Genomic DNA, 15730 nt, shown 5'->3' on the forward strand with positions numbered 1-15730 from the left:
GATGGGATCCAACCAAGGGTACTGAGGGAGCTGATGAAAGTACTCATTAAGCCACTTGGAATCATTTACCTTCAGTCCCAGTTAACTGGGGAGGTCTCACTTGACTGAAAGTTCACAAATGGAATGGCCATCTACAAGAAGGGCTGGAAGGAGGATCCAGGGAACTACAGGACTGTTAACTGGACCTTGATCCTCGGGAATGTTATGGAAGAGATCATCTTGAGTGCCATCATGCAGTACATACAGGACAACCAATTGATTGCATCCAGTCAGCTTGGGTTTATGAAAGGCAGACCTTACTTGATTGACCTTATCTCCTTCTATGACAAGGTTACCCACTTAGTGGACAAGGGAAAGGCTGTGGATGTTGTCTACCTGAACTTCAATAAAGCTTTTGCCACCATTTCCCACAGCATTCTCTTCGAGAAACTGACTTCCTATGACTTGGACAGGTGTGCTCTTCACTGAGTGGAAAATCACTTGAATGACCTAACCCAAAGAGTGTTGGTGAATGGCATTAAATCCAGTTGGTGGCCGGTCACTAGTGGAGTTCCCTGGTGCCTTTTCTCTGGTCCTAAAATCATGAACCAGACAGGTGATAAAAAGGGGTTACCTTTATATGACAAAAATCCCCAATTAAAGACATAAGGGGTGAGGTAGTTTTGCCCCAGTTCAACACTCTTTGAATTTCCCCTCTTTTACATAGGAACTAAACTTTGTTTATGAAAATGTTTCTCAGAGAGCTAGTTTCAACCTTGACTTCCCAGAGAATCTAGCCTTAGACCCCCAACTTGAACCCACTGGGGAATTTATTTTGTCTTTCTGTCTAATAGAGTAGGTAAAATGCTAGCTACAAATACTGTGGTAGGCTACAGAGCTATAAATATACATGTAAAGAATATAGAAAATATATAAAAGAAAAAAAGGCAAAAATCAATTCAGCATTATCCACAGGGCTCAGTATTGGGACCAGTCCTGTTTAATATCTTTATCAATGATCTGGATGAGGAGATCAAGCATATGCTCACCAAGTTTGCAGGTGTCACCAAGTTGGCTGGGAGTGTTGATCTGCTGGACGGTAGAAAGACTCTACAGTGGGATCTGGACAGATTGGATCAATGGGTCAAGGCCAGTTGTTTGAGGTTCAACAAGGCCAAGTGTCAGGTCCTACACTTAGGTCCCAACAAACTCCATGCAACGCTACAGGTTAGGGGAAGAGTGTCTGAAAAGATGCCTGGCAGTAAAGGATGTGGGAGTGTTTGTTGACAGCCAGCTGAACATGAGCCAGCGTCTGCCCAGGTGGCCAAGAAGGCCAATGGCATCCTGGTTTATATGAGCAATAGTGTCGCCAGCAGGACTAGGGAAGTGATTGTCCCCTTGTACTCTGCACTGGTGAGGCTGCATCTTGAGAACTGTGTTCAGTTTTGGGCACCTCACTACAAAAAACACATTGAGGTGTTGGAGTATGTCCAGGGAAGGGCAAAAAGCTGGGGAAGTGTCTAGAGCACAAGTCTTATGAGGAGCAGTTGAGGCAACTGAGGTTGTTCAGCCTGGAGAAAAGGAGGCTCAGAGGGACATTATAACTCTCTACAGCTACCTGAAAAGAGATTGTAGTAATGTGGGTGTTGGTATTTTCTCCAAAATAACAAGCAGTAGTTGAGCCAGGGAAGGTTTAAAATGGATATTAGGAAAAATGTCTTCAGTGAAAAGGTTTTCAAGCACTGGAACAGAATGCCCGGGGAAGTGTTGGAGTCAGCATCCTTAGAGGTATTGAAAAGATGTGTAGAGGTGTTGCTTAGGTGGTCAGTTTAGTGCTGGCCAAATTACCAGTGCACCCACTAGAATTATTTTATCATTTCCTACTGTGAGATAGGATTAAGAGAAAAAGCAAAGCAGGCTCAAACTTTAAAGGGTATAAAGGAAAGCTTTATTAACAGAAACTAAAAAATAATAAGAATCAGAATAAAACCTTCAGAACACTTCTCCCACCTACACCCTCTTTTCTCTCACACTGGCAATGCACAGAAACAAATCAGTCAGTTTGCCACCTCTAAAATAGTCTTTCTCCAGTTCACTTAGGGAGAGGAGTCTCTCTTGTTATGCTATGGAGACTTCACAAGAAAACAGTTCTCTCATGGCTTCAATGTCACAGCAAATCAACCACCTGGGAGAATGGAAATCTGATCACTATGTAAAAGTCCCTCCCCTTGACTTACAGCTTTCCCCACAATTGTTTTCGAGGGCCATGTCAATTTATGGGGTGCTATTTTAATGATGAGCTGTTCAAAAGCAAAGGTTCTCTTTATCTAGCTCTGAAATTATCTTCATCTCTGTAAACCAAGGTCATCTTCTTTCCCTGGGGGCAAAGAGTCTTCATCATTCTTCTCTCTCTTTCTGTTCAAGCTTCTCATCAAATCACAGCTACTTCATCTGCTTGCTTCAGCACTGGTGCCTCTGCTCATGGCTGTGTTTAGAATGCTTCATCCCCCCAAATGCATTCCATGAGTTACACGGAAAAAGAGTCTGCTGTATCAATCATATCTTCACCATAGCCTTACAAGAGAATTTCAGTCAAATTAGGGCATCTTCTCATCCTCCTATCTGGGATTTTACTCTTCCTTTTTTACTGACCTTGATGTCTCCATGTTGCTTCTCTGTGTGTCTCTACTCTGTCCTTTTCATTCACTCAAGAGAGAGAATGGATGTTTGCAAGTTTCATCTGTGCAGTGAAAGAGTTAATATCTTACCTGAGGCTGGCAGAGGGTCATGTTATCCCTGCCGAGTGGTGGTCAGAGCTGCTTACTATGGAGAACTTTTTGGTGGCTGTGTTGAGGGCCTGGGGCAGGATAGCAGGGGCCCGGGCCAGAACAGCAGTGGCTGCTCTGGGGGAAGAGGGTGACTAGGATATTCACAGCCAGTTCAGAACTCAGTTAGCACCCACAGGCCGATGGCTTCTCCTGCCCCTTGCCCAGTGGTTTATGGCAAAACTCAGCAGCAGGAGCATTTCAACTGTGCCACAAGCCCACCTGGCTGCACTGGGGGGGGGGGGGGGGGGGGCAGAAACCCAGCCCAGCCAGCACTGAAGCAGAGGCAGGGCCTGGCTCAGTCCATGGGCCATGCTGGGCCTGGCCCAGCCAGACTAGTTACCTACTGAGAAGCCAGAACCAAAAGAGAGATTCCTGGGGTTTGTTCATTTTAAAATGTGTGTTCACAGAGGCATGTTCAACTTTCTCCGTGGTTTAACAGGTTGTCAGTTCTCAAAACCAATCACTGACTGGTTTTTGTCAGACAGAGGAAGCTCTCAGCAGCTCCTCTCAGAAAAATCACTTCCATGGGTTGGCTTGAATGCAAAAGCAGAACAGGATGTGGTTTAGTGGTAGACTTGGAAGTGTTAAGTTTGCAGGTGAACTCAATGATCTTAAAGATCTTTTCTAACCTAAATGATTCTATAACTTCTTTGAAATAATAGGATCTGAAACTTAGTGGAATTGAAGGACCTTTTACAATGAGTGCATTACTGAAGCATCAGGAATTGTTTTGAGGACTTGGTATTATTTGCTTTTCCTGGCTCTGTGTGTTTTATATATGTACGATGACTTAAATTTTGAATGTCTAGGGCTTTTAAATGCAATTCTAGTCTTTAGGAACAAAACTTTGTGAAATTTTAAGGATAATTCTAATAAAACAGAAGGGAAACATTTTTGATTTTCTAATTATACAATCTCAAAATTTACATACCTATGTGTTCCTATGCTTATCACAGAAACAACATACTGTTGATATTAAAGGAGGCTTGAGAAAACTGGTTGTTATCTTATATGGAAGTATACACGTCATGGTTATTACACAGCCATTTTTTAATAGGGTAGTATGGAGTTCCCTGGGAACTACAGTCTTACCTCTATGCCAGGTAAGATCATGGAACATATCTGCCTGGAAGACATATTTAAATATATGGAAAACAGGGAGGTGATTAGAGACAGACAACATGGCTTCAGCAAGGGCAAGTCATGCCTGACTAATCTAGTGGCCTTCTATGATGGGGTGACTGCATCAGTGGACAAGGGAAGAGCAACTGATGTTTATTGTGGACTTATTCTTGCCTCTAAATTGGAGAGACATGGGGTTGATAGCTGGACTGTTAGATGGATAAGGAATTGGCTAATGGATGCATTCAAAGTCAACAGCTCAATGTCCAAGTAGAAACCAGTAATGAGTGGTGTCCCTTAAGGGTCCATACTGGGACCAGTAGTGTTCATTTTGTTTATCAACAACATAGTGCTGTTGACACACCTGAAGGACAGGATGCCATCCAGAGGGACCTAGACAGGTTCAATAAGAGGACTCATGGGAATCTCATGAGGTATAACATGACCAAGTACAAGGTGCTGCATCTGGACCAGGGCAAACCCCAGTATCAATACAGGCTGGGGGATAAACAGATTGAGAGCAACCCTGCAGAGAAGGACTTGGGAGTGCTGGTGGATGAGAGGCTGGACATGAGCCAACCACGTGCACTGGCATCCCAGAAAGCCAATCGTATCTTGGGCTGCATCAAAAGAAGTGTGGCCGGCAGGTCAAGGGAGGTGATTCTGCTCCTCTACTCTGCTCTTGTGAGACTCCACCTTCAGTGATGCATCCAGCTCTGGGATCCCCAGCACAGGAAAGACATCGACCTGTTGGACCAAGTCTAGACAAGGCCACAAAGATGATTAGAGGGATGAAGCACCTCTTCTACGAGGAAAGGCTGAAAGAATTGGGATTATTCAGCCTGGAGAAGAGAAGACTTTTGGGTCACCTACTTGCAACCTTCCAGTACCTGAAGGGAACTTGCAGGTTAGATGGGACAAGACTATTTACAAGAGCATGTAATGACAGGACAAGGGGGAATGGGTTAAATCGAGAGTAGGTTTATATTAGATATTAGGAATAAATTCTTTACTGTGAGTGTGATGAGGAACTGGAACAGTTTGACCAGAGAAGTTGTGGATGCCCCATTCCTGGAGGTGTTCAAGGCCAGGTTGGATGGGGCTATGTACAACATGATCTAGTTGAAGGTGTTGCTGCCTGTGGCAGGGGAGTTGGAACTAGATGATCTTCAAGGTCTTCTTCTAACTGAAACAATTTTATGATTCTATGATAAACAGTGGGATTGAGTGCACCCACAAGTTTACAGATCATACCAAGCTGAGCAGAGCAGTTGATTCACTTGTGGGAAAGGATGCCATCCATAGGGACCTTGAAAGGCTCAGTCCATGTGAGCCTCATAAAGTTCAACAAGGCCAAATACAAGGTCCTGCACCTGGGTCAGGGAAATCCCCAGTATCAATACAGACTGGGGGATGAATGGATTGAGAGCAGCCCTGCAGAGAAGGACTTGGAAGTACTGGTGGATGAAAAATCGAATATGAGCTGGCAATGTGTGCTTGAGGCCCAGAAAACCAATTGTATCCTGGGCTGAATCAAAGAAGTGTGGCCAGCAGGTCAGGAGAGGTGATTCTGCCCCTCTGCTCTAATGAGACCCCATGTGGAATACTGCATCCAACTCTGAGGTCCCCAGTACAAGAAAGATGTGGACCTGTTGGAGTAGGTCCAGAGGAGGGCCATGAAAATGAAATCAGAGGACTGGAACACCTCTCCTATGATGACAGGCTGAGAGAGTTGGGTTTGTTCAGCCTGGAGAAGAGAAGGCTCCAGGGACACCTTATTGCTGCTTTTCAATATATAAAAGGGGCTTATATGAAAAGACAGAGACTTTTTACCAGGGTCTGTATTGACAGGACTAAGGGCAATGGTTTTAAACTGAAAGAGGGTAGGTTTAGATTTGACATAAAGAAGAAATTTCCTATAATGAGGGTTGTGAGGCACTGGAACAGGTTGCCCAGAGAAGCTGTGGATTCCCCATCACTGAAAAGTGTTCATGGTCAGTTTGGATGGGGCTTTGAGCAACCTGATTTAATGAAAGATGTCCATAGCAGGGGGTAGAAGAATTGGATCTAAATTCTCTTTAAAGTCTGATCATTCTATGATTCTGTTGTTTGTAGACAGAAATCTGTTTTCTTTCTTATTACATGTTCAGTAGCAAGCAAAAATAGTTCTTCTTTGGCAATTTGTTTGCTTGAAAATAATATTTCCTACTATAACAAATATCAATACAAATGACAAGGAGTGGCTGTCCAGTAGTACCAGCCTTCAAACAAAGGAAAACTTGAACTGCAAGTATACCTAACTGCTCCTTGATTTGTAATTGCATTTATGACACTTTTTGCTCTCTCCAAGGTGTTTTAAAAGGTAGTGATCAAATTGAACTGTATTGTGTAGCTTTTTTGGGTCATATTTTTTTAAGTGACTGAAGCTTTTCACTTAATTGTGCAAATTTAAATGTTATGATTTATAAGCAGAAAGTGAAATTTACTGTGTGGTTAAACATGAACAGTATTATTTTACCTTTTTCAACTTTAACTTTTTAACTTCAGTAGCAGTTGGTTTTATTCTGTTGATGCCTTGAGTTTTAGCTTTTATATTTTTCCAGAATCTCTGCTACTTAGTGTGTAACTCTGAAACTTCATATTAGGTGTTAGTAAGTTCTCTTCACAGGGTAGTTAGACAAAGTAATACCTTCCTAGCTAGAGAATCAAGGACAACCAGTACCCAAAAAGCATAAACAATGGCAAGGGAAAGGGGGCAAGCCAGGGGGCTGATACTTCATAGCCTGGGACTGTGGTTGGAGAATTGACCCAAATATGTAGATGAACCAAAACTTATAAAAGTGTAAAGACTCGTGACCGGGATCCATCTTGGATTTGATTTGGGTGTAGTCTCGGCTGGGCTCTTGCACTTCCCAAAGTGTATCCTTTCAATAAATACCTATTTCATTCCTTTTGCTCTTTCTAGTCTCTGTTCCAGGTCAGCCTTTCCAGGCATCACTGTGAGGATGCCTTAAAATGGAATTGCGATTCATTAAAATTAAATAGATCAATTTCATGCAAAATAAAGTAATTTTCATTGTGCCCAAGAACTATATCTCTCATCTCATTTATTCAGAATAAAACTTTTCAGAGACTATTATAATTTTTTTAAAGTAAGACTTGAACAAGAATGAGTATTTGAACATATGTTCGAGTTTCTGTGGAAAATTAGAACCAACTCTGCAGAGGAGTTCCTCTTAAGTGGAATAGATTAGCATTTATATAATACTACTAACTTTGACAAGATAAATTGTGAATTGCAGACTGACCTTAATCTGGTTAAATCATCACAGAAGTTAAATTTGACAAAATATACTGTGGAACTCTGCTAAAACTTTCATGAAGAATGAAAGTCTTGAGGTGGGACAAGCTGTTGAAGGAATTGTTCATTGTTTTTAATAGCGTTATGATTACATCTTCAGCATTAGTCATTTTATATGCTGTTTTTATTGGTTTTTAAGGCTCATGAGACTTCATTGATAAGATTGCTATTTGTGTCTTTTGGATCTCTATCATACATGGGTTGTTTTTTGAGCTTTCATTGTTCCTAGAGACATTTTTCTTTGGTCACAGTCACTAATCTAAGGATGGATGTTGTTTATTGAAACTGATTTTTATTTTTTTAGATGCTGCTTTTAAGCATGCTTCTAATGTGTGTATTGCTATTTAAATGAAGAGTACTATAACTGGTAACTAATCCAAAAATTTATTTTGGAATTAGCTAACATTCATGAGAATTTTAATCAGGCAACCCACTATCACTCTAGGAATGAATATGAATATTGTAACATGCTAAAATAAAGATGATAATACACATTTATCACCAATGTAATGTTGTAATGTTCATGTTTCTTCATATGTTGTATTCACAAATGTCAATTTACTGTTTGGGTTTATTTAACTCAATAGAATAAAACTTGTGTAACACTGTTTTAGTGGGTTGAAACTGTCAAATAGCTTACATGACTCTTTATCAGAGCAACTGCCATTCACCAGAAGGAATCTTCCCGTGCAAGTTAGATTACAAAAATGAGGAAGGGTAAAAAGTACAGTAATTTCACGACTATAAGGTGCACCCTTTTGACTAAAATTTTGATCAAAACTCGGAAGTGTACCTTATAATCCGGTGCACCTTATAATATATGGACAAAGTTTGGAAATTTGCCAACCCGGAAGTGCGAGTTGCGAGGGGCAGGGGCCGAGCCACGAGGGGCAGTGACCACAGGGGCCGAACCGCGAGGGGTGGCAGCTGTGGGGGCCGCAGGGGCCATGAGGGGAGGCGACGGGGGCCACGAGGGGCAACGGCGGTTGCGGGGGTTGCAAGGGGCAGTGGCAGCCACAGCGGCCGCAGGGGCCATGAACCAAGCTGCGCCATCCGGCGCCAGGGGTGGGCAGGAGTGCCAGGGCCCGCGGCACGGGGAGGGCGCCTGGGGCTGCATTTGAAGGCTATACCAATCTGTGAAAAATGTTTGCAAATTGAGTACCTGCCAGTAAACCCCACAATCACGCAATTCCGTTACTAATTCGTTACTTTGTTGCATGTGGATCCTCGCTTCAAAAAAAAAGGTGCGCCTTATAGTCCGGTGCGCCTTATATATGGACAAAGTTCGGAAATTTGCTGACACCCAAAAGTGCACCTTATAATCCGGTCCACCTTATAGTCGTGAAATTACTGTATATTTTATCTAGTATCTACTTTAAAGAGTATCACTTCTCTTGCTTTGAACTTTGCATATAATTTTTCTTGTGTTGTACTAAAAAGGAATGTTAGAAAAATGTTGTTGCTACCATGTACCTTTAAAACACTTGAAGTCAAAGATAGCTGCAAGTGCAGAGGGAAGTGAAATTTCCTTCATGTGACAAGACAAGTTAGGAAAAACAAATGCTCTGAAGAATTTTAATCAACCACCATTAATGTTTCCACTGAATTCTTCCTACTGGAGTGAGGGAATTATGTTTACCGTTCTGTGGAGAGCAGCAAGGTAGCCAAAGTATATATTATTAGGTGACATTGCTCTTTCAGAGCTGATTTAGGGTTTTAACAAGCAAGTTTTACTTTTACTGTCCTGTGTAACAATGCCTAAAATAGTTCTTTTGGCTTAAGCAAACTAGTTTTAGAAACTATTATGAAAGCAACCTTATACAAAATATTGAAAGTATTACACTACTTTTCATTGTGGGTTTTTTTCTTTTTCCAGGGTAATGTAGTATTCTTTATACCCTAGTTTGAATAAGGTGCATTAAACTTTATAAATTAATGTATCTTATATTAATATATAATAATAATATATTGCCTTCTTGAAGTATGCAACTCTTGTCCAGAGTAGAATTTTGAGTATGTACTTGTTTAATGTTATGTTTGTATCTGTGTACAGAAAGCATAGAAACAATGTTGGACCAAGCAAACCTATTTCTCAACCACGAAGGAACATTGTAGGCTGCAGAATACAGCATGGCTGGAGAGAAGGGAGTGGACCTGTAACACAATGGAAGGGCACAGTTCTTGATCAAGTTCCTGTAAATCCCTCCCTCTATCTTATAAAGTATGATGGATTTGATTGTGTGTATGGACTAGAACTGCACAAAGACGAAAGAGTTTCAGCACTTGAAGTCCTTCCAGACAGAGTTGGTAAGAGGTTTTTTTCCTATATATGCATATGTTATCAGAACATTTAAATTTTATTAAATTACTTTTCAGTACATGGCAGATAATCTAAATGGTCTGTTCAATTTTTATTTTTTTTAATTCACAAAGTTTTGATGATAGCAGAGAGATTACTGATGTGTCTTGCTTTAAATGATATGCAGAAAATTCAGTGGGTTTTCTTTTTGATAGTCTTATCCCTAACGAGCTTATGTACATGTAGTTTTGATATTTCTATTAAAATTTAATCTCTGAGCCATCTGAGAAATTTCCTGTCTATGCTGTCTTGTGTGTGTTTGGCATTAATTATGTGTTTAGTTGGGGATTTTTTTACATGTACTTTCAATAGGTATTAATACAAGCAGAGGGGAAAAAAGCATTTTCTAAGTGAAATAACATAGTAAGTACTAACTTAACTAGTAACAAGGCTTTATTGTTTTTTATAATTAGCACAGAATTGTTAAACTACAGGTAGTTCAAAACTCTAAAGTTCAAAGTTTGACCTAATAAGTTTTTTTTCTGAATGGAATCAATTCTTGGGTTTCCTCACTCCAAAAAAATGAGTAGCAGTCTCTAGAATGGGGTTAGGGGGAGCCAACCTGACACCTTAATAATTTCATACAACTGCTCTGTGATTTAGCCTCTCTTCCTCCCCTCCTCCTGATCTTCAGTATAAATATTTAAAATACAGATGCTATTCCTTGCTGTGGCTTATATTGATCTCCCTTTACCTTGCATCATGATAGTGTGATTGAAGGGGTGCAATGATGGAAAATGTCAATAGTGTTAACATGTTAAAATAATTCTTCAAATTCTGCTGTTCTTTGGCCTTCAGCTCTCTGAAACGGACATTGTTTTTTATGTGAATTGACTAACTTTCAAATTAATTTATTCATGAATCTGGATAAAGATTATTTTTTGTAAAAATTTATTTCTGTACTTTTGAATGGACATACTTATGAAGTGCTACCATTTCAGCTTCATCTCGAATTAGTGATGCCCACCTGGCAGACACAATGATTGGCAAAGCTGTGGAACATATGTTTGAGACAGAGGATGGCTCAAAAGATGAATGGAGGGGGATGGTCTTGGCTCGAGCTCCTATTATGAACACATGGTTTTATATTACCTACGAGAAAGATCCTGTATTGTATATGTACCAACTCTTAGATGACTATAAAGAAGGTGACCTTCGCATTATGCCTGATTCTAGTAAGTAGACTGGTTACTTTTTTCTTCTGAAAAGTGGCATCTCTCTGTATTATTATACAGCTTATGGGTTATGTATGGCAAAGAGTTGACAAACAAGTATCTTTTTAAGTATCAAAACTAGCAAAGGTTACAGCACAACTGAAAAAACACCAAATTCAGGCATTCTTGCAACATCAGTTTGCCATTCTTGCAAAGGGAATAGACCCCTGGAGTTAGTACCATAATATTGTGAAATATGAGTCATATGACAATCAGGACAAGAAGAAATAATTTATTTTTTCCCCTGAAAAGGAATATCCCTGGTTAAAGTCAAAATAGGGTGAGAAAGCAAATGATATGTTATATGGCCTGTAAAATAAGACAAAGCAGATTACAATTCATGATGATTTAAAAAACCCCATTTGAAATACCATTGTTGTACAGGTATCACAACAATTAAAGGATCATGACCTAAAATCTCATGACAACATCTACGATCTTTGATGATGATGTCTGCAAAAAGGTTCATAATGTGCTGAAACGGCTTTCCGGGATCTGAAAGATAAAGCTATCCACTCCAAAATATGCAGTTTATCTTCCCACTCATCATTCCATTGACACAATATTCCACATGGTACTTCATGATCTTTTAAGAGAAATAATTGCACTCCAACACAAGGATATATCCTGTTAACAAATTGACATGTCAAAGCTAGTTCAATGTCTTTCATGACCTTTTCTGCTAGAGCAGTCAAGTATTGCTTTTCAGTAAAAGAAGTAGTTCCTGATAATAATTCAAATAAAGGTTGCATTTCATGACTAGTTATTCCTAAATATGACCTAATCCAACCCATTGCACCATCCAATTTCTATACATCAGTAACAGTTTTAACTTCAGTGTCTAATTTGACAAGTTGAGGCACAATGCGAGTATTGGTTATTATCAACCCCAAATATTTCTCAGGCATCTGTTTCTGTACTTTCTCTGGGGCAACAATCAAACCAAAAAGTTTCCAAATTTGTGACAGCACATTGTTCAAGAACTGACAATTGTTGTTCATTTTGGGATGCCAACAAGATATCATCCATGTAACAATAACAGTAGCAATTGCTAAATTGCTCTCGCACCTTTGATAAGGCCTGTGCCACAAGCCATTGACAAATAATTGGATGATTTTTCATTCCCTGGGGTAGAACTTTCCACTGATATCTTTTGCTAGGTTCAGCATGATTTAAAGAAAGCACAATAAAAGCAAATTTTTCCTTATCTTGTTCAGCCAATGGAATAGTAAAAAAGCAATCTTTTAAATCAATGATAATTATTTTCCATCCCTGTGGAATCATTGTGGGTGTTGGAAGACCTGGTTGTAAAGCTCCCATTGTGGCCACCACAGCATTTATCTGCCTTAAATGGTGCAAAAATTTCCATTTTCCTGATTTGTTTTTTATCACAAAAACAGGGGTATTCCATGGGCTAAATGATTCTTCAATATGCCCAGCTTGCAGCTGTTCTGCTACTAAATTTTGCAGGGCAGTAAGCTTTTCAATAGGGAGAGGCTGCTGATCAATCCATACAGGTTTATCTGTTAACCATGTCAAGGTTACAACTGGACACTTAAGGCCCTGCAGCACAGTGGCCCTGACTAAAAGCCCGTAGTGATTTCTACACCCCATTGAGATAAACAATCTTGTCCCCATAAATTATACAGGACAATGGTAACATAAGGCCTGATGTTAGCTTGTTGGCCTTCAGGATGTTTCACATTAATCACAATAGCAGATAGACCACCTACAGTTGCATCACCCAACCCTACGACTCCAAAATCTGCTTGAGTGAGGGGCCATGATGAAGGCCAAAAAAGCTGAGAGATGATTATCACATCTGCTCCCATGTCAATCAAAACTGTGATAATTATGGTCTGTTGATGATGTCCCTTGGCTGTGACAATGCGCTGTTCCTCCGAACGATGATCTGTCACTTTTTAAAGTCCAAAATACTTGTGGTTATCCTGTAGATCCAAGACCTCCTATGCCATGACTCCAGTCCACTACATTTGGAACACAACTCAGAAAAGGAATAAGTTGAGCAATACAGGTTCCTTTTTAAATAACAGGAGGCTCACTAACTGATACCATAGCATAAATTTGTCCCAAATAATCAGAGTTCATAACACCTAAATGTACATTAATACCTTGAATAGTACTACTAGATCTTCCTACTAAAAGACCATTCAAACCCTGTCCTATAGGACCACAGGCACCAAGGGGCACCTTACATATTTGCTTTGTCAAAATGGTTACTGTGTCTGTGATGAGTATATCAATCCCTGCGGAGCCTGTTATGGCTACTGAGTATTGTTCGCAAATGGATGACGTCGCAGGGCCGAGATGATTAGTGGGTCGGGGTATTTGTGTCCCCATGTGCCCCCTTGCACTCTTCTCCCCGTTTCCCAGCAATTGCTGTCCATTTGCATGATATTTTGTTCTGCATGAAGTACTAAAATGTCCAAATCTACCACAATGATTACAATTCACTTTATTGCCTGGGTTTATCTTAGGCTATACCATTTGTTCATAAGTGCCAACTTTCAAGCAAGCAGCTACAATATCAACTAACAAGGGATCTCCTCAAAAAGACTCAATAATTTTTCAGCAATCCTCATTTGCATTGTCTCTAGCCAATTGCTTACATAAAATTTGCCTCAAATTTTCATCATCTACTTGTTTTTCAACAACTGCAGCAATCTTTTTGACAAACTGCAAAAAAGGTTCCGTGCTACCACCTTGCTGTATAGTAACATATCTCTGTTTCGGAGATGCCATTTCCATTGTTTTAATTAAAGCACTCATGCCTAACTGTTGAGCCTGTGCCAAGACTAAAGGATCCCACCTGGCCTGTAAATTCGGGTTAGTAAAAGGCCCAGTACCCATTAAAGCATCAACCTCCAGAGCACTACAAGGGTCCTGACAGGGCAAGTGAATGGTCTCTAAAGCCTTTCGTTTGGCTAACTGTCTTCAGGTGTTCTAAAATACACTATATTGTACTGGTCAAAACAAAATTATAGCAAAATATATAATGAAATTATCTTATTAAATTTGTGAAGCAAAAAGCAAGTAAACAAGCAAAATTAACACAGTATCATCTGCCCATGCTGTGGAATTCCATATACTAATTATAGGTAAGCTTCAAATAGCTGTAGTAGATAAAATTCAAGGTTATAGAACCTAGATAATTGCTCTTCAGTCTGAGCTCAAAGATTAATTATTGCTCTACTAGCATGCAAGTAAAACATTTGCAAAAAAAAGATTCCTGAAACGAAAGGAACATAAACGTTATCCACCTATAAGTATTTTTAAATATAAAAATTTCTAAATCATAACCGAATAACAAACCCAGTATCAATTTAACGCAACTCTATGTGGTAAATTTTGTCAGCATTTCTGTTACAGAAGGTAGATCTTACCATGTTACATACCCATAGATAACTAAATCTCTCCAGTAACTCGTATTAAAATCACAAATCACTAAAAAGACAAGGTTAACTTTACCAAACATATTTCAATGCGTCTTTTAGACAGTCCAACAATGGTGCATCATAGCTTCAGAAAACAGTTCGTCAACTACTCTCCAGCAAGTGCCAGAGGGGGGGAAGGGGGGGGGTGGGAGGGAAGGGGGTGAGAGAGAGGGGACCGCACTGTGTAGGAGGAAGCCGAGCCTTGCAGGGCTTGGGAGGGAGGCAAAAGAGCTCTGACAAGCCAGGGGGGCATCCCAACTGGGGGACCAACACAGCTCTGTGGGTTTTTTAGGTTTTTTTTTTCTTCCTTCATCCAGTAAACACCAGCAACTCGACTCTTTTAGCTGTACTGGCATTTTGCTTTCTGTCAGATTGCAAACAGTCCTTCTCATTATAGTCTTATTGCATTGTTCGTATGTAGAGAAAAATAAAACGATTTTATGAAAACAGGTGGTTTTAAGCCGAGGGCGTCTATGAGCTAGGTGGTAGCAGCGGCAGCAGCCACCACAACTTCTCCATCAGCTTTTAATCGCAGCAATAAATTTCAAAGTAGACACCATGTAGTTAGCGATTTTGTGGCTATTTTGTCTCCCTTTGTAGCTACCACCCCTATGCTCGCTCTATGTCCTTCCATGTTTCAATAAAAAAAGCAGTTTGTAGCAACAAAGTTTGCAATGTCTATTTATCGTATTTTATCAAACTTCTGCAGTTCTTCTCCCATTCAGATATCACATCTCATAATTTTTTTTTCCAATGTCTTTACAAGCTCTGACACTAAAAGCAAAGCTTGTGTCGTTTTTAAAGTCATGCGACATCGTTCACAATAACACGATACAGAGGGCATAGTCGCTGGTTTCAATGTCTCTTCTTTCCAATAAAGCTTTCCATGTCGACAGAACAAGACTTTCTTCTTGTGATAAATTATTTCCCATTTTATCCCAGCAGCTCACCTATACTCCCAAGTGCCAAAATCAATTAGGTCTGGACACACTGCTGGCTCCGCCCCCCTGCAGGTAACCCTGCAGTCCAATTACAAATCATGTCCTGCGTCACCAGATGTCGCTGTTGGGGTGGACGTGACATACGAAAGGACGCACTACATCTCAGAAGGCTAATATCCCATTTATTACAACAACTGGCTGTCTTTTATACACTCTACAAAGTTTACACTTTGTTCAATGGTTACAATAGATCAACATAGCGTTCATTGGTGTAAAACCATCTCCACCTCTGTTTTTCACAAAACTTTTCTAAAAATACTTTTCCCAACTGCAGGTTTTTTCTTGCTTATCTTCTTCTTCGTCTCTTACCGGTCTCCATACCAACGGCCTTGGTAAAATTCCTTTCAGAAGTAAACCTTATCAATTAACTCTCTCTGGTTCACAGACCAGCTGTAAGCCCTCTCCACACTC

General features: G+C 40.2%; 1 protein-coding gene across 4 annotated transcripts in view; it reads left to right on the top strand.

Annotated features, from left to right (window-relative positions):
• LOC117005059 (spindlin-Z) overlaps window positions 1–15730 on the top strand; it is a 129124-nt gene that overhangs the window by 108944 nt on the left and 4450 nt on the right. For all 4 annotated transcript variants that reach the window (XM_033076290.2, XM_033076289.2, XM_033076291.2 and 1 more), the window contains 2 exons: window positions 9344–9597; window positions 10591–10824. In XM_033076290.2, coding sequence (XP_032932181.1) covers window positions 9344–9597; window positions 10591–10824 — 488 coding nt within the window. The remainder of the gene's footprint in view (window positions 1–9343; window positions 9598–10590; window positions 10825–15730) is intronic.

The sequence above is a fragment of the Catharus ustulatus genome, chromosome W (assembly GCF_009819885.2).
Source record: "Catharus ustulatus isolate bCatUst1 chromosome W, bCatUst1.pri.v2, whole genome shotgun sequence".
Classification (NCBI taxonomy): domain Eukaryota; kingdom Metazoa; phylum Chordata; class Aves; order Passeriformes; family Turdidae; genus Catharus; species Catharus ustulatus.